Below are 20,346 nucleotides of genomic sequence, written 5' to 3'. Positions count from 1 at the left end.
CAGCCTCCCAAAGTTCTGGGATTCCAGGCATGAGCTACCATACCCAGCCACAATTTGTTTTTGAATCATTAATATAAAAGCTAAATACCCATTTACTAAGAAAATACCTGATAATTTTTAATTTCCAGGTGTGTTGCTATTCGGTTCATCTGGGCAGACATTCTAAAACTATTGCATAACATTTCTTCTACCAGATCATAGAAGCCATCCCCAGCCTCTCTGTCTAGAGAAGGTTTAAACACAATCTCAGGAGGCAACAAGATCATTTGTGCTTGAAAAAACGGTGCCGGTTTCAATTGTTTCTCTGTATTCTTCAGAAAGAAGTCTAAGTCGTGCATTATAGCCTGAAAAAAGCCTTCCACCACAATGTCGTCAATGAATTCTACATAAATTTTCCAGGTATCCAGAGAGGGATCGGCTTTGAAGAGCTTCCTATTTTCCTAGAAACAGACAAGTATTAGTGGATGAATATAAACAAATAATTAGCATAAAAACTAAAACTCTCCGTTTAAATAGTTTGTAAAAGAAGAGACTGCATTGTTGTGCACAAGACAGGAACATGCAAATACTAAGTTGCAGAACCTTAAGCTAGATGTCAAAGATCTAAGCAGGAATTTAGAACATTAAGTTCACACATGAAATAAAAGTTGTTTCAAGGAAAGTTCTCTACGAAGATTGCTATCTTCAGATACAGACAGGAAATACACTAGTTCCCAATGAATCCTAGACATTTTGGACCTGGGCTCTAGTTTTTGCTCTGTCACTAACTCTGTGTCCTTAAGACTTTGCCTTCCAGCGCCTTCCGTATAAATAAAGAGATCTGTCAAACTGGTCCTTCAGAGAACACCGTTCTGGAACATCTGAAGATTATCAAGTCAGGGAAGTACTATGTACTCTATGCCATTCTTGGAGACTCACAATGTACCTATTCTATTAAAGTCCATTGAGGCTATTATTAAAAAGTCAAAAAATAACAGATGCTGGTGAGGTTGCACAGAAAAAGGAATGTTTATATACTGTTGGTAGAAGTGTTAATTAGTTCAACCACTGTGGAAGACAGTGTGGAAATTCCTCAAAGACCCAAAAACAGAAATATCATTTGACCCAGCAATCCCATCACTGGATATACACCAAAAGGGATATAAATCATTCTATTATAAAGACACACACATGTATGTTCACTACAGCACTATTCACAATAGCAAAGACATGGAATCAACCTAAGTGCCTATCAATGATACACTGGATAAAGAAAATGTGGTACGTGTATACATGGAATACTATGCAGCCATAAAAAAGAATGAGATCATGTCCTTTGCAGGAACATGGATGGAGTTGGAGGCCATTATCCTCAGCAAACTAATGTAGGAGCAGAAAACCAAATACTGCATTTTCTCACTTACAAGTGGGAGCTAAATGATGAGAACACATGGACACATAGAGGGGCACAACACACACTGGGATCTAAAGGAGGGTAAGGATTGGAAGGAGGGAGAGGATCAGGAAAAATAACCAGTGGGTACTAGGCATAATACCTGGGTGATAAAATAATCTGTACAACAAACCTTCATGCTTTCAGACCTTGTTTAAGCCCAATTTTTTTTTTTTCAAACCATCTATGATAAGCAACCTGTGGAATAGACCCAGTTTGGAAAACACCGGACTAGGGAAGTTCTAAGCTCCCTTCTTGCATCAACAATATGAGCTTCTTGCACCTTAGCATCTCCCAAGAGTTTGGGCGACATAATGGACAAGCCAGTTGGGGCAAAATAGGGCCTGAAGACAGAGGTGTGGTTAAGGACCACTACAGGCTGAGCACACAGTGTGCATGGCCCAGAGACACAGGTTTCAAGAGGTCAGGTGGGCAGCAAAGTTGATTCTAGAGAGGCTGAGTGGCTAAACTTGCATGGTCTATACAGACCAGACAGCAGATGCCCAAGGGAGGAACTGAAGCACAGAGCAAAGGAGACATTGGAATAAGAGCTGATTATAAGGTGACATTGGAATAGGAGCTGCTTATAAGGTGGACTATTCTCTCTGTTTTCTTTGATTATTCTTTACTATGGATATATGATCCAGGATGCAAAGGTGTATGTTGTAAACAAGAATCAGAACTAGAGAGGTGAGTATAGATCCTAATAAGGCAGGGGAGAGATGAGAGAACCCTAGCTCTCAAACAAATTTAAGAACTACTCCTTCTCAGGAATGCTGTGTTGCCCACCAGCCAGGTGGAACCATTCACATCTGTGTAATCATGTGACATGCACCCCTGGAATTGTGCAGTACACATCCTAGGAAAGTATACACAGCTGCCCTGGCCCCTTTGTAGGCACTAAAAGAGAAAAGTATAGATTTTACAGCTGAAGAAAAATCCTTTGAGACCATCTTGTTAAGTCTCCTCATCTTGAAGATATTAATACCTTTTGACTCTGTGTCCTCACCCAAATCTAAACTTGAATTGTAATCCCCACGTGTTGGGAGAGTGGCCTGGTGGAAGGTGACTGAATCATGGGGGCAGACCCCCTGCCCCAACCCCCGCTTGCTGTTCTCGTGACAGAATTCTCACGAGATCTGGTTGTTTGATAAGTGTGTGTTTCTTCCCCTTTGCTCTCTCTCCTGCCACCATGTAAGATGGACCTTGCTTCCCCTTTGCCTTCTGCCATGATTGTAAGTTTCCTGAGGCCTCCCTAGCCATGTGGAACTGCGAATCAATTAAATCTCTTTTCTTCATAAATGACCCTGTCTCAGGTAGTTCTTTTTTTTCACAGCAGTGTGAAAACGTACTAACATAGACACGAAAACAAAGACCTAATACACATTCAGCGTCACACTAGTAGGAAGTTAATAGCTGAGCTAGGACTAGAAACCAGCCCTCTTGACCTCCCAGAGTAGGGCCTTTCCCATCATGTCACGGTCATATACACTTTTTCATACCAAGAGATCCAGTTTATCTCACTACAGTCACATTGATGAGGAATGCTGTATCTTCAGCACATTAGGATAAAGGGAGCGAAAGGAAGAGAAAGGAGAGCTTTAGATAACTGAATGATCACTGTAATCCATCATCTGTCCTCTAAGAGACAGATTCTAACACATAAACAGTTGTAGAGATGTCTTAAAAGTCAGAGAATAATTCACAGCATTTATTGAACAACTAGAAATAGTCCATGGCATGACTTAGTTAAGATACTGCTGAAAAACAAATTAATTTCTAGATAAATACCTCCTTTACATGTCAGGACACCCCTGAGATTCTCTCCAGGCTACCCAGCCAGGACTTTGGCAGAGCCTTCTGAGGGAGCATGGCCCTGCCCACACTTTGATTTCAGACTTCAGCCCTCTAGACTATGAGAGAATAAACTTCTTTCATTTCAAGACAGCCTGTTTGTGGACCTTGTCAGGGCAGCCTTGGGATGCTATTCCAGGCAGTACTCAAAGAAGACAGAAACAAAGTCTTTGTCCTAGCAAATTGTCATCGATGGGAAAATTAAAACTTTCTTAGAAATTTTAGAAAACACTGGAAGTCAACAGAAACATTGAAACCCATGTTAATTATGTACTTCTTTTTATTTTCTTCTCCATATCCACTAGAGCGTATCAAATGTACTGTACTTTACATTTTGGTAAGAAAATCTGTTACCCTCCAAACCCTTTCTTCACTCGGCTTCCTGTCCTGGTTTTCCTCCTACTGTCTCAGCCTTTCCTTTTCTGCATCTTTGGCTGGTCCTTCTTCTCCCTGGTCTCCTAAGAGAAGAATGGTGGTCCAGCCAACAGTTCTTGATTTTCTTCTATTCTCTAGCTAAACTCATGTTCTCGGTGATCACATCCAGTCTCCTGGCTTAAATATCATTGCCATCCACTCCTCCTTCATTTGTGTTTTCAGTTTGGACCCCTCTCATTAACTCTAAATGAGTAAATCCAATAGCCCACTCAACTCCTCTTGGCTAATTAACACCTCAAATTCAAAATGCCCAAAACTGAAATCTTGACCTTCCCTGCTAAGTCTCTTCCTCTCATACCCTTCCCCATCCGAATAGATTGCAACTTCACCTTTCCAGTTGATTATGACAAAATGTGTAGAATAATCTTTAACGTGTCTTTCTTTCGTGCTCCACATCCAGTCTTTGGGAAACTCTGTTTGCTCCACTTAATTCAAAATATATCCAGAATCCAACTACTTCTAATCACTTTCACTGCTACCACCCTGATCCAGCACCATCATCTGTTACGTGCCTGTGCCACTGTCTGAATGCTTATGTCCTCCCAAAATTCGAATGTGAAAATCCCAACCCCCAAGGGGATGGTATTATGAGGAGGGGTTTAGGAGGAGGTGATTAGGTCCTGAGGGCAGAGCCTTCATGAATGAGAGTACTGCCTATATAAAACAGGCCCAGGGGAACTTCCTCCATGTGAGGACACAAGGAGAAGTTGGCAGTCTGCAACCTAGAAGAGGGGCCTTGCCAGAAACTGATCATGCTGGCACCTGGACCTCTAGAACTATAAGATAACCATTTCTGCTGTTTTTAAGTTACTCAGTTTAGAGTATTTTGCTATATCAGCCTGAACATACTGAACCCCTAGATTACTAGTAAGAATGGCAACCTACCAGGTCGCTCTGCCTTTTCCCTAGCCTCCCTACAGAGGGTCTCAACACAATAGCCATAAATCCTTTTAGAATGAAAGTCAGATCGTATTTACTTCCCTCCTCAAAATCTCAAAATTCTGCAGTGTCTTTCACATACCTCAGAGTGAGCCAAAGCCAGAATCTGCAAAAAGGCCTATGAAGCCTCCCCTGAGCTGCCAGTCCCTCACCACGCCGCTTAGCGTCTGACCTCACCTCAGCAACTCTCCACTCAGCTCCCTCTACTCCCCCCAGACTTACTTCCCTGCTCTTCCTCGAGCATGCCCAGGGATCTCCTGCCCAAAAACTATCTCCTCTGCCTGGAACACTCTTCACCAAAGGCCCACTTGGCTGACTCTATCACCTCTGTCAAGTCTTTGTTCAAATTTCACCTTCTGGTTGAGGCCTACTCTGATCATCCTACTTAAAACTGCATCCTCGACCCCACCCTCCAGAATTCCCTTGCCCTGCTCCAATTTGATCTTTTTCCTGCAGCACGTACCAGTTCTAACACAGCACGACTTACTATGTCACTGCTTATTGTCTCTCTCCTCACTTGATTCAAGTTCCATGAGAGCAAGGAACTTTGTCTGCTCTGCTCTCTCTCATATTTCAAAAACCTAGAAAGATGCTGGGTACACACAATGCTCACAATAAATATTTCTCAAATAAGTGAATGATGATGGACTGCAAAGACAAGATACATAATGGGTTGCATACAATTCCCAGCAGGAAAACCGTAATCTATTTCTTGTTCTGCTGAGAATTATCCTAGAGACAAGGACCTTCATTTTACACATGAGAAAATTCAGGCCCAGCCTCTGGAAGAGTCTGGTTTCCAGCCTTTACCAAGGACACTTTCCCTACCCCACACTGTGCTACTTCATGATGGCTTCAGTGTGTGTGTGTGTGTGTATGTGTGTATGAAAGAGTGTGCATGAGGGAGAAAGTGTGAGAGTGTGTGTGTGTGATATGTGAGAGGAAGAGACTGTGTGTGTGAGAGTATGTGACACACAGAGAAAAAGAGTATGTGTGTGAGAGAGAGAGAGAGTGTGTGTGTTAGAGAGAGAGAGATTTTGTGGGGGGGGGGGCGGGGGCAGGGGAGGGGGTCTGTCTGCCTTGCCCAAAGGAGAGTATTCATGGATTAAGGACTGTGCTGGTCTATAGAGAAGACTCCACATAACAAGGATGCTCAGAGGAAACATGAAATATGCTCTTTCATTCCTATCCCTTTTTTCCTTAAGAAATAGTAACAACAAGAAATCAACTCCCCATGTTCCCATCATCAGCACTGCACATCTGTGAGCACCACATTCCTATCTTTGCCTTCCCTCCATCCTGTACTACAGATGAATGCTCCGTGCTCCTGTCTAAAGACACCTTCTACAGGTATTTACTAAATCCCATTCCCTCAATGGCTTTCTTCCAACAATTTTTTCTCCTTCCTAGATAACTGCAGATAATATACAAACATCCTGAAACATCAACCACTATTAAAAATAAAACCCTCCCTACCCTGATACACAGGCCCCAGGTACTGCCCAGTTGTTGGTTTGCCCCACAGCAGAGCTCCTCAGGATCTCCTCAGCTGCCTCCACTCACATTTCCCCGTTCTCTCATCAGCCCACTCCCACCAAGCTTCCACTCTGCCACCACATGAAATCACCTCTCCTCATCCCAATGACTTCCATGCTGCCAGATCTGAGGGTTAGCCTCCGTCTTTATTTTCAGGTCCTACGTCAGGATGGGACAGAGTTGAGCTCTTCCTCCTCCTTGAAATCCCTTCTATTTTTGGTTTCCAGGGCATCACTCTCTCTTTTTCAGTATCCTGTGTGGGATTTTCCTCTTCTCCCTGACCTAGGGAGGACTTCGAGGCTAGTTTTTGGGCCTGTTTTCTATCTACAATTCCCACATGTTCTTAATCTAATTATATGGCTCTAAATACCATACATATGTGCATAAATCTCAATTCTCTGTTACTTACCTGGATTTTGCCCTGAACACAAGACACATTTGCAAATCTAGTCTACTCAAAATGTCCCTTAGGACAAGCATCTCTAACTAACTTGTCCAAAACCAAACCTCCTTTTTTTTCTGCTACAAAATCTGCTCACCACAGTCTTCCTCATATCATTAAAGGGCAACTCCAGTCCAGTCCAATCACTCAGACCAAAAACCTTGAAATCATCCTTGACTTCTCTCTCCTCTGATTCCTCAAAGCAAATTCTGCTGGCTCCGCCATCAAAATATATGCAGGATATGAACTGCCTTGATCACTAGCACTATGACCCAAGGCAGCATCATTTCTCACCTGGATTATTAGCATAGGCTCTGAAGAGTCTCCCTGCCAACCACTTCTTTGCTTGCCTGTGGCTTACCCTCCACAGGGAAAGCCTTTGAGCAAAAAGTCTCTGGCTGCTCTTTCCCCTTACAGTAAAATCCAAAGTCCTCATAACAGCCTGCTAACCCCACATAATGTACCATTAGTCTCTTCTACCTCACCCTCTACTACCACTCCCCTTGCAAATTCTGATCTCAGTTTGCTGACTGATCCTGGAACAGGCCAGGCTGCTCCTGCCTCAAAGTGTCTATACTTTTGCTCTCCAGAATGTTCTTCTCCTGATATCCATATGCTTTGTTCCCTGTCAGTTCTCTGCAGAAATACTATCTTAGGAAAGAGGCCTGCCCAAACACCCTATCCCCAAGCGACTCCCTATCCCACCTGCTCTGCTCTATTTTTCATCATTGCTCCTATTACAACTGACATACCTATTTGTTCTTTTCTCTTGTTAACTTCCTCTGACTAGAGTGTAAGCTCCATGAAATAAAGGATTTGGTGGTGGTTGGCAGAGGAGCGTTGTGTTGTTTGCTTTTATTTTCCTGCCTTCTGCCTTTTGTGTGTGTGTGTGTGTGTGTGTGTGTGTGTGTGTGTGTTTTTTCTTGCATTCACAAGCCTAGATGAGTGCCTGTTACTGTTTTAGGAACTCAAATCTTTGTTAAAAGGAGAGTAATTATTGTTGCCACCCTTAGGAGATGGTTGAGAGGGTACCTTGAGATGACCTAAGGAAGTTGTTTGTTTGGCACATACGAGGCAGTCAACAAACAGTGGTAGCTATTAGGAGCATCCAAAAGAGGATGCAACTGTGACAAGATAAAGATTCTATCACTAGCCTTTCTGTTTAATCAACACATCTCACATTCTAATCTCTTCCCTCAGGAATGACAGTGGTGAGGGCTTCAGAAATTGCAGGCAAGTAACACAAATTCCCCCACTTTAAATGCCTAATAATACCATTCATAAAGCTCTTTCAGGCTTGATAAAAGAGTCCCACATTATTAGGTTAAAGATTTTTGCTCTTCTCTGAACTCAATGAAAAGATCTATAAATCTTGAAAGGTTAAAAGCCATTACCTCGACCAAGTTGTGGATCTTGCAGCCATCTCCTTGGATTAACTTGTATTTTTTTGTAAACAAATCACCCTTGTCCTCCAAGGTGAAGGCTGCCTCTCGTCTGTGCTCTCTCCTGGGAGGTAGCACGCACCTGGCCCAGCCCCTCATGGTCTGCTGGATCACCTTCACGTTTTTCTGTGTGCGCTCAACTCTGTGTTCCAACTCGGACGTGGCCGCCCTCACCCTCTCGATGTAGCCCCAGCAGTCATCCTGCCATGTCAGCCACGTTGTGGCTGCTGTCAGCTGCTTGTCAATAGCCCTCAGCTCATCTTCAATCAGAGGGTATTCAACTTCCAGGAGCGTCTGTTTGAGCTTATTATACCCTTGCACAAGAAGGTCAAGATTTCCAATGTACTGAGCAAAGAAAACCCCAAAACAAAAAGTGCCAAATATGTTAGCTATTTTCTCTGTCTTAAAGGTGTAAAAATATCATATAGATCTATATAATTAAAATTCAAAATATTTATATTCATAATAGGCCCTAGTATCTTTTTTTTTTAACAAAAACCACAAACCTTTAAAATAGTGTTCCTTTTCTTGAAGATGGCTAAAGCTGAATCTGGTATGTCTTGTTTCTTCAACATCAAAAGATATTTCACTTCTCTCAATACAGCCACTAGCTATTAAAATACAATTATTAAAATTATTGCATATTTTCACAATGTCATTCTATTTTAACTCAAGTTTAACTTGAAATACTTAAGACGTTATCCAAGTATTACTATATTTCCAAATCAAGGTAAATAGACTTTTGTTTCATATACTTTTTAAAAACAAAAATCATACATTCATAATATAGTAAAGGTATATGAATTATCCTTAAACATCTCAAGAAATTAGTTTCTATAAATTGGTTCTATGAAATCAGAAAGTAGAACGAATCCTCAGTTCACTATGTCATATATTTAGGTATGTGTGCTGAGTTTTACTAGCAAAATAAAGTCAACTATTCTCTGTACATATTTTAGGGAAACAGATCAGAATTTGGGTGCAGAGTATGCTTATCCAACTCAGTGAGGCTAACTTTCCCACTTCCTAGGCATGCATTTGGACTGCCACGAGAGACTCCAGGTAATCACTAATAGTGAATGTATAATCTTCATCCCCTAAAAATTCAACTAGATGTTTAAGGCATTTTGTGTTTTGTCATGGAAATTACAAATAGATATTCTTATAAGCTTGCCCCTTACCCTAAAGCATACCCATGGTGGTAAATAGAAAAGAAAGCTTATTTTATGTCTCATATCTAGCAAGCTGCCAGACTTGGAGATCGTTTGTTTAAAATATATACAATGCATATACATACATATATACATGCACATCTAGTATTGATTAAATATATGCACATATTGTATAATTATATACACATACATAAATGGTAACAAAAATCCCATTGTTACATAACATGTAATGAAATTATGAGAATTGAGAAAATATATGAAATTTCCTTTGTTACATGATTTACCATGCATTAACGAAAGACCTGTTCAATAAAGATAATATTCATCCTGGACATTTAACTTAATATTTTTTATATTAATATGTTTTATGTTTTTTAAAATTACCATCAATTTAATTACCATATACAAGCTTATTGTCCCTTTGAAAGAAATGACAATAAATTAAAATCTACCAGTGCTCATCAAAAACGTGACATGTCTTTCATTCTGTGTATTCTGTTGATTCCCCAAATCTTAACTTACGTGATGAAATTTTAACTAAAACACTGGTGTATGTTATGAATATATTTAAGCCAGAAACTGTCTGGTAAAGACAAATGATTCAATTCAGTTGAGCTAACATTTACTAAGTGTCACCAAGTACCAGACACTAAACTAGAAACATAGAGCATAAAGATGCAATGAAACGGATGCTACTCTCAGTGGCTCATTATCTAGTGAGGGTGGCGTGGTAAAGAAACAATTACAATACAAATTAATAGAGTAATTAGTAGAATTTGAGAAACAAATCTCTACAATGAAGACCTGTAAGAAATTGTTTACAGTTACAGTCCTCACAACTCTGACATTTTCCCAAATGTAAATTACAAATGACTGGAAATATCAGAAATATGCTTATAATAAAAAGGGCACTTATAAATCATCTTAAAAAATCAAATCCCTACCTTTGGGTCAAAATTGACACAGAGAAGACCATTTATGGCACTGAATTTAACCAAGGGTTGATTCAAATTGAATTCACAGATTTCATCCACATTACTTTTCCATTCATTATAGATACGACTTTCAAATTGATCAAGCAAAGTGGTCATTTCAACGTACTTTTGATAAACTAAAGCGTGATCAGGATTGCCCAAAAATCTGTAGGAATAAGGTTTTTCTACTGGTTTATACATATATTAGATAGATTTCAGCTTAATAATTGTACAGTAATACAATATATAAAATATAATGCACTATAAACAACCAGGAAGAGAAACAGTCAAGACCAAATTATGTGCCTATTAATTGCTTTTGCTTTAAAAGATAAAGTTATAAGATGAATGAAACTCAAGATTTTACTAAATGTCGATAGCAACAAGCTACTGGCTCCTAGGAAGAGAAGAAAAAGGTACAAAGATTGCATAATAAAAGCAGTGTTATTTATTGGAAAAAGGAAAAAACAATAACAAGAAACTCCAAACATGGTGGGTGGAAAGGACAAGGAAAAAGAAAAAAGGACCAGAAAACATGTAAGCATATGAAATTCTAAGAGTCCCATTAGAAATATTCCAAAACCATGGGAATGAATCCCTCTCCACAAACCCAACCAGTGAGAGAAGTGAACAGGGCAATGGCTTCCTAAGTGCTAATATGAACAGCTCACTCTCTTATATAAAATGTCACCAGTACCATTAGAATAACTTGCCATGACCTAAGCTTAACTACTTACAGATAACGGAGAGATGCAAAGTTTGACCAAAACATTTGAAGTCGTTGGAGAACCTGCTGGGCCCATTTCATATTTCCTGAGGTAAATGGCATGTTCTTGTTAAGAACTACATGACCACATTCAATCTGCAAGTTGATATTTTGGTGAAGAGGAAGAAAGGGAACATTTAGTCAGAATGGTTTCCAACCTTGTAAGCAATTTTTCATTTTGGTATTTTTACAGTAGTATAAAACATATGTGTTTAATCACTTGATTACTAGAAGAGTTACAGTCCTAAAGCAAGTTTACCATCTCCATGAGGAAACCAGTTAAATAAAAGCACAAAAATGTAGTGCCTATATCTAATCTTTAGATATAATCACATAGAGTTCTAGTTGATGGTCATTATCCACCTAAATGATATTGTAAATGTGTCCAACCTTATCCACCACTTACCTGTTTCATGTGTTCATTATACAATTGCTTACACACATCCAGCTCTGTATTAAACATATGCACTAGTGTGCTGTAATGTAGGCTGAAAATTTCCATGACAACTGGCTTCTCTAGAAAATTTCCAAATATGGTCAAAAGCTATAAAAATCAAAGTGAAGGCAACATTAAGCACTATGAGTTTTTAACAAACACTCAGCTCATAATGTTCCCCTTCAAACCTCTTACATGACTAAAGTTTAGAATCTTAAAAGCATCCTGTGATGCTTCAAAATGTAAAATGTATTTTTGCATCTCCCTAAAATTTCTGTACATCCAATAAACCAATTCTAGATGTAAAATAATTTCCCTTTCTCAGCAGAAAGGAACCACTGTCTGTCTGCAATTTCCGTTCACAGCTAATACTATTTCCTGTTGGGTTCCAGGTAACATTTTAGAAGATGCTTTGCAGATATAAGAATAGAAACAAGATTCACGTACTTGTTATTGTTCTTCCCTCCTACATATGTAGTCTTTAGATATAAATATCCATATATCCATATTGAGGCCCTCTAGGTCACAGCATGAATAATTATACCAGATGTGCCAGTCACCATGACTGCATGCCTATGGCCGCTGGTACATCCACACGACCCAGCCACCCCCAACAGTGTCCTGGGGCTACCGTGGTGACTGTTACAAGGACAACCACTCCACAGGTGGATGACTCCTTTAACATGAATGTCCTGGCTCAAATCAATGCTTTGAGCTAGTAAGATTCTTTCTCACAGTCAGGGCCTGGCTGAATCCATGCTGGCTAAAATTATCAGTGAGCAGAAACTACCAGCAAGCAGAGGAAGTCAACTGATAGTGGGACAGGAGAAAGCAGACACACAGACTGAACAGGATCACATGACCAGCAAAGCAGGAGTCGAGTCTCACAAACTCCTCTTGCTCAGTCAATGGAGCCCCCTAGATTTCAAACTTACCTTCACTGCCGGTGTTCACAAGGCTTAGTTATCCAGTGAGTCTGATTTTGGATTCCCATTAGTCTCTTGTCTTGTTTACTACCCAATGTGGATTCTTCTGTGTGCTAGCATAAAATAGCTCTTTCCTTGCAAGCAAAATGATGTAACCAAAACATTTATTTGTATATAACTAATGTTTCTATAGTGCTATGTCCCAGGAACTATATGTTAAGGGCCTTAAAAGTGCTGTTATTATTACACACTCCAGGTGAGGAAACTGAGTTATAAGGAGGGAATGATTTTCCCAAATTCGTAACAGCTAGTGGCGGAGCTGGGATTTGAAACCAGGCAGTCTAGCATTCGGGTTTGTGCTTCAGTGTGTAGCTTCTCATCAGCTAATACGCCATTGAAAGTTATGTCATTTTGTTATCTGATCATTCTGTGTGGGCTTTATAATATGTTAGTTATTAAGCCTGTCATATAGGTATTTTCTCTGAAAGAAGACATCTCAAAATAACTAAGTATATTTACAGTGGTAGATAAACTGTATCCAAGGTCACGCCTTGTTTAGCAATATGGCAAAGGAGGGGGCTTTGTTCTTTTTCTTAAGGAAATAATAGGTATTCCCTAAAACTTGTTTCACTTAAAAAACAGCTTCATAATAAAAATTTGCAAATATTTCCATAAACTACATTCACTGAAAATAAAATTACAATGAAAAAATTATAGAAACTAAAATGTAACTATAACTATACCTTAGGGATCAATTTAGACAAACACATTCTGACTTTTTCTGGTAACATCAATTATAACTACAGTAGAAACTGCTAAATATTTTTAAATCTACTACTCAGGGCTACCTAGCAAAATGTAAATGATTAACTTTCTTCCCACAGCCATTGTTTTGTTAAGTTTGGGTTTCAAATAAAAATTCTAAAGTAAACATTGCCTTATGTATTTAACAAAAAAGTATATTCCAACAAGAAATGATAAGTGTATTTATTTCACAACATTATTTTTTAAACACTTATCATATTGACCACAATGGAAAGAATACCAGAAGCTTCCTAGCTACATCACATCTTGCCCACCAGCTTAGCGGTCCTTAACTCCAAGTTTTCAAGAGAAAATACATAGAGAAAATACTCTGAGGCGAGGTTGTAAAGCCAAAAAGTAGTAGGAAAAGTCTCAATGTTTTAGGCAGTATACATTATTGTAATTGTTTGTCATGCAAAATGTATAAAAATCACCCTCCAGGAGGAGAGTAAAGGTCATTTCAAGCTCTTGCTTCTTTGTTCACAGTAAAACTAAAAGCTATTTTATGAAGAGGAGAGATGTTTTCTTTCACATTGACTTCAAGACTAAAGAGTAATTCCCACCACATGCTTCTCTTTCTAAATATCACATCTGAGATCTGCAAGGTTTGCCTTAATTTTGCTCCACTTCTCTTTCATTGCATAATACAGTTTTTCATAACACCATTGCCATTGTTTGGTGTAGTACATATTTATATTTTTCCTAGGTGCGCCTCTTTCAAAGATTTTAAAAAATCCGTGGCCACCTAAACCATATACACTTCACATTTTAATACTTTTCAAAGCTGAAGTCCTTTCTAGACAATTTTTTTTACACACTTTGGTTTACCTTCATGTAAATTTTAGAGAGCCATTCAGTAGTATTTGGTTTTGGTTTTTGGTGAGCACCAGCACTTCAGATTTTAAAGTACTATACTTTTATACTAGAGTAGAATAGCGCTCAGTTCCGGTGCCCTTCCTGGCCATGTCTTTGACAATAGCAGGTACTGGAATAGTCGTCTTCAGAGAACCATCTATAAATATTTTTTCCCAGGGACCAACAGTAAATGGTCAGAGCTCATCATTCTATCCCTATGGATGCAATATTTTTCTAAGTACACAGCCTTGTAATTTTTTCCTCTGCCATTACACTTGCAGCAGTTTACCCTCATCAGCATGTTATTTCATTACTTGAACTACCAGTCAGTCCACCTAGCCTCAAGTACTTATTAAACGCCACTTTGTACAAGTCACCATGGAAGGCAATCTACACAGAAGCTGTAAGATGATGCCACACCCCCGCCAAGCTTATGACAGTAGGATCTCATCTTATATGTTCAGTAAACAGGTCAAATATGTGAAAAGTTAAAGAAAAAAACCTTTTACCTAAGAGATTAAATTGTTTAGAAAAAACATTAACTGACAGGTACTATAACAGAATTCATACTAATGGTTGTGAAAAAGAGAGACTTGAATTGAAAATGGCAGGAGCCTCTGTAATTGAGATTTCACTCTACATTTTTTTTAGTTATTTGTAAAAGCATGGAAGAAAACTAGTTCCAGTAGCAAAGAATATGATAGACTATCACACATTTTAAAAAGTAATACTTGAATTCTGTCATAAAGGCAAGAAAAAATTTTATGACTCTTTGTTAAGATTACAGTAGAGGATTAAAATATAATGTCATTTTTGTCAAAGAGAAACATGTATGCATATCTAGACAAAGAAAAAATAGTGGCAGTATTAAATATAATAGTAATTATACCTAAGAGATGAGATTACAGGTCATTTTATAACAGGCTGTACATTTCGGCTGACGGCTGGCACCTGAGTTTCATTGAAGAGTTCTTATAAAACAAAGAACTATTTGATCCTCATGACTTCTTTCTTTTTTTTAATACTTTAAGTTCTGGGATACATGTGCACAACGTGCAGGTTTATTACATAGGTATACATGTGCCATGGTGGTTTGCTGCACCTATCAACCCATCATCTACATTGGGTATTTCTCCTAATGCTACCTCTCCCCTAGCCCCCCACTCCCCGACATCCCCTGGTGTGTGATGTTCCCCTCACTGTGTCCATGTGTTCTCACTGTTTAACTCCCACTTATGAGTGAGAACATGCAGTGTTTGGTTTTCTGTTCCTGTGTTAGTTTGCTGAGAATGTTGGTTTCCAGCTTCATCCATGTCCCTGCAAAGGACATGAACTCATTCTTCTTTATGGCTGCATAGTATTCCATGGTGTATATGTGCCACATTTTCTTTATCCAGTCTATCATTGATGGGCATTTGGGTTGGTTCCAAGTCTTTGCTATTGTGAACAGTGCTGCAATAAACATATGTGTGCATGTGTCTTTATAGAAGAATGACTTATAATCCTTTGGGTATATACCCAGTAATGGTATTGCCAGGTCAAATGGTATTTCTGGTTCTAGATCCTTGAGGAATCACCACACTGTCTTCCACAATGGTTGAACTAATTTGCACTCCCACCAACAGTGTAAAAGCATTCCTATTTCTCCACATTCCCTCTAGCATCTGTTGTTTCCTGACTTTTTAATGATCGCCATTCTAACTGGCATGAGGTGGTATGTCATTACGGTTTTGATTTGCATTTCTCTAATGACCAGTGATGATGAGCTTTTTCTCATGTTTCTTGGCCACATAAATGTCTCTTTTTGAGAAGTGTCTGTTCATATCTTTCGCCCACTTTTTGATGGGGTTGTTTTTTTCTTGTAAATTTGTTTAAGTTCCTTGTAGATTCTGGATATTAGACCTTTGTCAGCTGGATAGATTGCAAAAATATTCTCCCATTCTGTAGGTTGCCTGTTCACTCTGATGATAGTTTCTTTTGCTGTGGAGACGCATTTTAGTTTAATTAGATACCATTTGTCAATTTTGGCTTTTGTTGCAATTCCTTTTGGTGTTTTAGTCATGAAGTCTTTGCCCATGCCTATGTCCAGAATGGTATTGCCTGGGATTTCTTCTAGGGGTATTATGGTTTTAGGTCTTACATGTAAGTCTTTAATCCATCTTAATTTTTCTATAAGGTGTAAGGAAGAGGTCCAGTTTCAGTTTTCTGCATATGGCAAGCCAGTTTTCCCAATACCATTTATTAAATAGGGAATCCTTTCCCCATTGCTTGTTTTTGTCAGGTTTGGCAAAGATCACATGGTTGTAAATGTGTGGCATTATTTCTGAGGCCTCTGTTCTGTTCCATTGGTCTACATATCTGTTTTGGTACCAGTACTATACTGTTTTGGTTACTGTAGCCTTGTAGTGTAGTTTCAAGTCAGGTAGCATGATGCCTCCAGCTTTGTTCTTTTTGCTTAGGATTGTCTTGGCTATACATGCTCTTTTTCAGTTCCATATGAAATTTAAAGTAGTTTTTCTAATTCTGTGAAGAAAGTCAGTGGTAGCTTGATGGGGATAGCATTTAATCTATAAATTACTTTGAGCAGTATGGCCATTTTCATGATATTGATTCTTCCTATCCAGATCCTCATGAATTCTTTATGTTAAAATGCTTGACTGGGGCCAGAGAACGCTGGTGTCTTCTCCACTGACTAGCCAATTCATTAGAAGGTCAAAATCAAAAAAATCTTTTAAAAATCTGTGTCTGCTATATTGTTTGGCACTGCCATTCTCAATTAATTATACCCATGATTTCTTAGCTCTTTTTCTTCTGATATTGAACCCTCCATCCCTTTTTTGGGACGTTATCTAATTATTAATTTATACTTGATTTGTGATTTTTTTCTTTGTCAAGCAAGTTTTACATGGTGTTCCTATTCCTCATATTATAAGCTTTTCATCTGGGGACACTATTGAGATGCTTTTCTTTTATATAACTCTTAACTGTATTTCATCAATTCTGTGACAAGCATACTTTTATGTTTCAAAATCTCTGTGACTGAAATACATTATGCAGTCAATGAAATCATAATTATTTGGCAGCATTTTTTATTGTTACACAAAATAGTGGTGTGTCTGATAATCAATGATGTCTTATGCCTGGGTAAATACAGTATATAAATTGCTATTTGTTTCAGTCAGAATAATAAAATAGGCAGATGAATCTAACAATCTAAACAATGGTAAATAAAAGAAATTCCTGAATTAAGGTATTTTTCACTTTTCACTGTGACTTAATTTTGAATCAATATTTCATTGGCCAGGCCAAATTTGCTGTGAAGATAATGAGAGCTAAAACACTGTGAATGCAAGAAAAGAACAGTAACTAAATGTCCTAAAATAATCTTATCCAAAGTGTCATTATTCATTAGTACACTATTCAAAGTTTATTATTCAGTGAGCTGAATTTGAAGGGAATATGACTAGTTAACCTAGTTAATACTCTACCTGAATGAGAATTCACCCCTTTCATCTAACAGCCTATATTATTCATTAGTAAAACGTTTTTTATGATAGCTTCTTCAGAACTAACCTTAAATGCAGCTTCTAAGCCATTGCAGTTAAGGAAAGCTTCACAAATAATTGTCCCAAGCCTTCTGTCAAATTCCAGAGTTTTGGACTTAAATGCCACATAATCACTTTCAAACTCCTGTAAAATTCAAAGTGAAATATTAGTGTATTGGAAATAATCCAACAGCGAAAATAGCAATCACACAAGCGTGACCTTACTTTAGCTCTCTCTCGCTCACTCTCTGTCTCTGAGTAAATTTATTTTTCACAGCAGCATTCCAGGGAAGTTGAAGAAAGAGCTATATCTGACTGACTGTCCAAGTGCCACCTTACAGAATCACTGAAAGCTTAGCACCGTTCCCCTATGCTTTCCCGATTCTTTTCAGTGGCCCAGGCCTCAACAGCAGTGCTTTGGCTCACATACTCACATAGAAGCCTCAGTCTCTCCTCCTACTCCCAATTCATTTTGATTATAAATGAAAAAGTGAAGTTTTTCAGAAAAGAAAAAAGAACCTATCCTCATTATAACTTTAGTCCATCTATAAGTTTAAATAGGAAGGGTTTTTGTTTGTTTTTTCATGGAGTTGTAAATCTACATGGAAACACTATTTCTTCAGGTGAGAACTGAAATCCACAGGTAAGAAAATATCATTAGTGATACAGAAGAAACAAATACTCTTACATTTTCCCAGTTTCTTACTAGCATGCGTTTAGCATCCCTCAGTTTCCTCCTGATACATAACTATCCACTCCCATAGTTAGAATGAAACGGTGAAAGAATAACTATCATCTTCATAGCATCAGAGTTGAGTCTCCAGTAAAGAAGTCCCAGGATTTCAGAAACATTTTGGTGCTTTATAGTCAAAAGGCCTCTTAAGCACACACCACAGATTTCTCACAATGAAGGCCTTTGCCACCTCTGTAAACTGAGCCTCAATCTATTAACAATAATAACAACGGTAATAGAATTAATGACCGTTAGCACGTGAGTAATTCTGTTCTAAATATTTCACGTGATTAACTCACCTCTTACAACATCTCATGTAGGTTATAATTTTTTCTGCATTATAGGTGACAAAACAAACTCAGAGAAGTTAAATGATTCACCTAAAATCACACCACTGGTAAATGTCAGGGCTGGAATTTAAAGCCAGGCAACCTGGCTCCTGATCCCAGAGGCTATGTTTCTTTGAAGGAATATACCTGCTGGAGTCTGAATGTTTTATGTCCTTGCAAAATTTTATTGTGAAATCCTAACCCTCAATACGATAGTATCAAGAAGTGGTGCTTTCAGGGGTGACTAGGTAATAAGTGTGGGACCTTCATGAATGGGATCAGTGCCCATATAAAAGAGGCCTGAGAGAGACTCCTCCATCCTTCCACCAAGTAAGGACATGGCTAGAAAGTGCCATCTGTGAACTGGGATGTAGCCCTCCCCAGACACTGAACCTGCGGGAGCCTTGCTCTTGGACTTCTCAGCCTCTGAAACCCTGAAAAATAAATTTCTGTTGTTTATAAGCTACCCAGTTTATCGTGTTTTGTTATAGCAACCTAAACAGAGGGCACCTTATGCTGAATTTCACACAAGCTGAAAAGCAGTGTAACAGCAAAGTTCTAGGACACTATGTGTCATACACCACAATGTTATATTTAGCATCAAGAGGAAGTTTCCACTTCTGAATTAGAGCCAAGCAATCTCTTTATTCAAGGCTCGTTGGCTAATAAAGTAAACACAACTTCCCAACAAGTTTTAACACGCCTAACATCCCTCTTCTTAGTATGGTAATAGAGAACATACGGCTTAAGGTCACAAAACATTAACTGAACATTTAGAAATAAACATCTCAGGGAGAGAAAAATATGCTAGTCTCCCTCCCTGATATCTCTCTGTCACCTCCCTCCCTTCTCACTCACTCATTCCTGAAAACAAATTTAGAACTGCACGTGGGACCTCTCCCTTGGAAAGTCCCACAAAAAATTCATACCTAATTTGTTCAAGTACAAATCTGAACTTGTTATCTTCTCTACAAAGCTGCTCTTCTTTTTATACACCCTAATAGAAACTTGGGCAACCTCCTTGACTTCTCTGTCAAGTGCTCTTCTAACTACCTCTGGAGTCTCTCTACTATCCTCCATCTCCAGGATGCCCTTGGTCCAGGTCACCATTATTGCTCATCTGGGTATCTGTTAATCACTTTCTAACTACTCTTCGCCTCTAGTCCTATCTCTGATTCATCCTCCAATGGCAGACTAAATAATCTTTTTTAAAATAGAAATCTTATCATGTCACTTTCTTATTTAGAATCCTTTAACTCACAATCTTAATTCAGAATTGTCAGTTTCTTAGGATAACGTCCAAAGGTCTTAGCATAATCTATTGCATAAGACCCTATGTGGTCTGGATGCCACTTACTGCTCCTAACTATTCTGCCATCTCTCCCAATTTCACACTCTCGGATCCAGCCACAGAGCCTTATCACATTGTCTCTCTCCTTCACCCACTTCTCACCTGCTTCATTTCTATTTATGTTACAGGTCTCAGTTTACATTTCACCTCCTCTGGAAAGGGGCCCTATGTAAATGTTCTCAGAGCACTCTGTACTCTTCATACCCCAGCACCGGGCACCCATATGATAACTGCCTATCTACATTCTCCCTTGGATTTTAATCTCTTGAGTGTAACTGCCAGGTTTATTTTTCTTTCACAATTACAGTACCAACATTTAATGGAGTTCCCAGGACATAGCTGTTTCTCAATAAATACATATTACAGAATAAATGA

The 20,346-nt window shown here is 38.7% G+C and overlaps 1 protein-coding gene across 1 annotated transcript in view; it reads right to left on the bottom strand.

Annotated features, from left to right (window-relative positions):
* The window catches only part of DNAH11 (dynein axonemal heavy chain 11), a 358,159-nt gene that overhangs the window by 301,599 nt on the left and 36,214 nt on the right, over nucleotides 1–20,346 (bottom strand). The window contains exons 9-15 of the mRNA XM_055115753.2: nucleotides 17,587–17,703; nucleotides 11,399–11,536; nucleotides 10,964–11,088; nucleotides 10,197–10,392; nucleotides 8,587–8,691; nucleotides 8,033–8,425; nucleotides 108–440 (exon numbers count right to left, since the gene is read on the bottom strand). Coding sequence (XP_054971728.1) covers nucleotides 108–440; nucleotides 8,033–8,425; nucleotides 8,587–8,691; nucleotides 10,197–10,392; nucleotides 10,964–11,088; nucleotides 11,399–11,536; nucleotides 17,587–17,703 — 1,407 coding nt within the window. The remainder of the gene's footprint in view (nucleotides 1–107; nucleotides 441–8,032; nucleotides 8,426–8,586; nucleotides 8,692–10,196; nucleotides 10,393–10,963; nucleotides 11,089–11,398; nucleotides 11,537–17,586; nucleotides 17,704–20,346) is intronic.

The sequence above is a fragment of the Pan paniscus genome, chromosome 6 (genome assembly GCF_029289425.2).
Source record: "Pan paniscus chromosome 6, NHGRI_mPanPan1-v2.0_pri, whole genome shotgun sequence".
NCBI lineage: Eukaryota > Metazoa > Chordata > Mammalia > Primates > Hominidae > Pan > Pan paniscus.
Note: the sequence above shows the minus strand (reverse complement) of the source record. Positions and strands in the feature narration are given on the sequence as shown.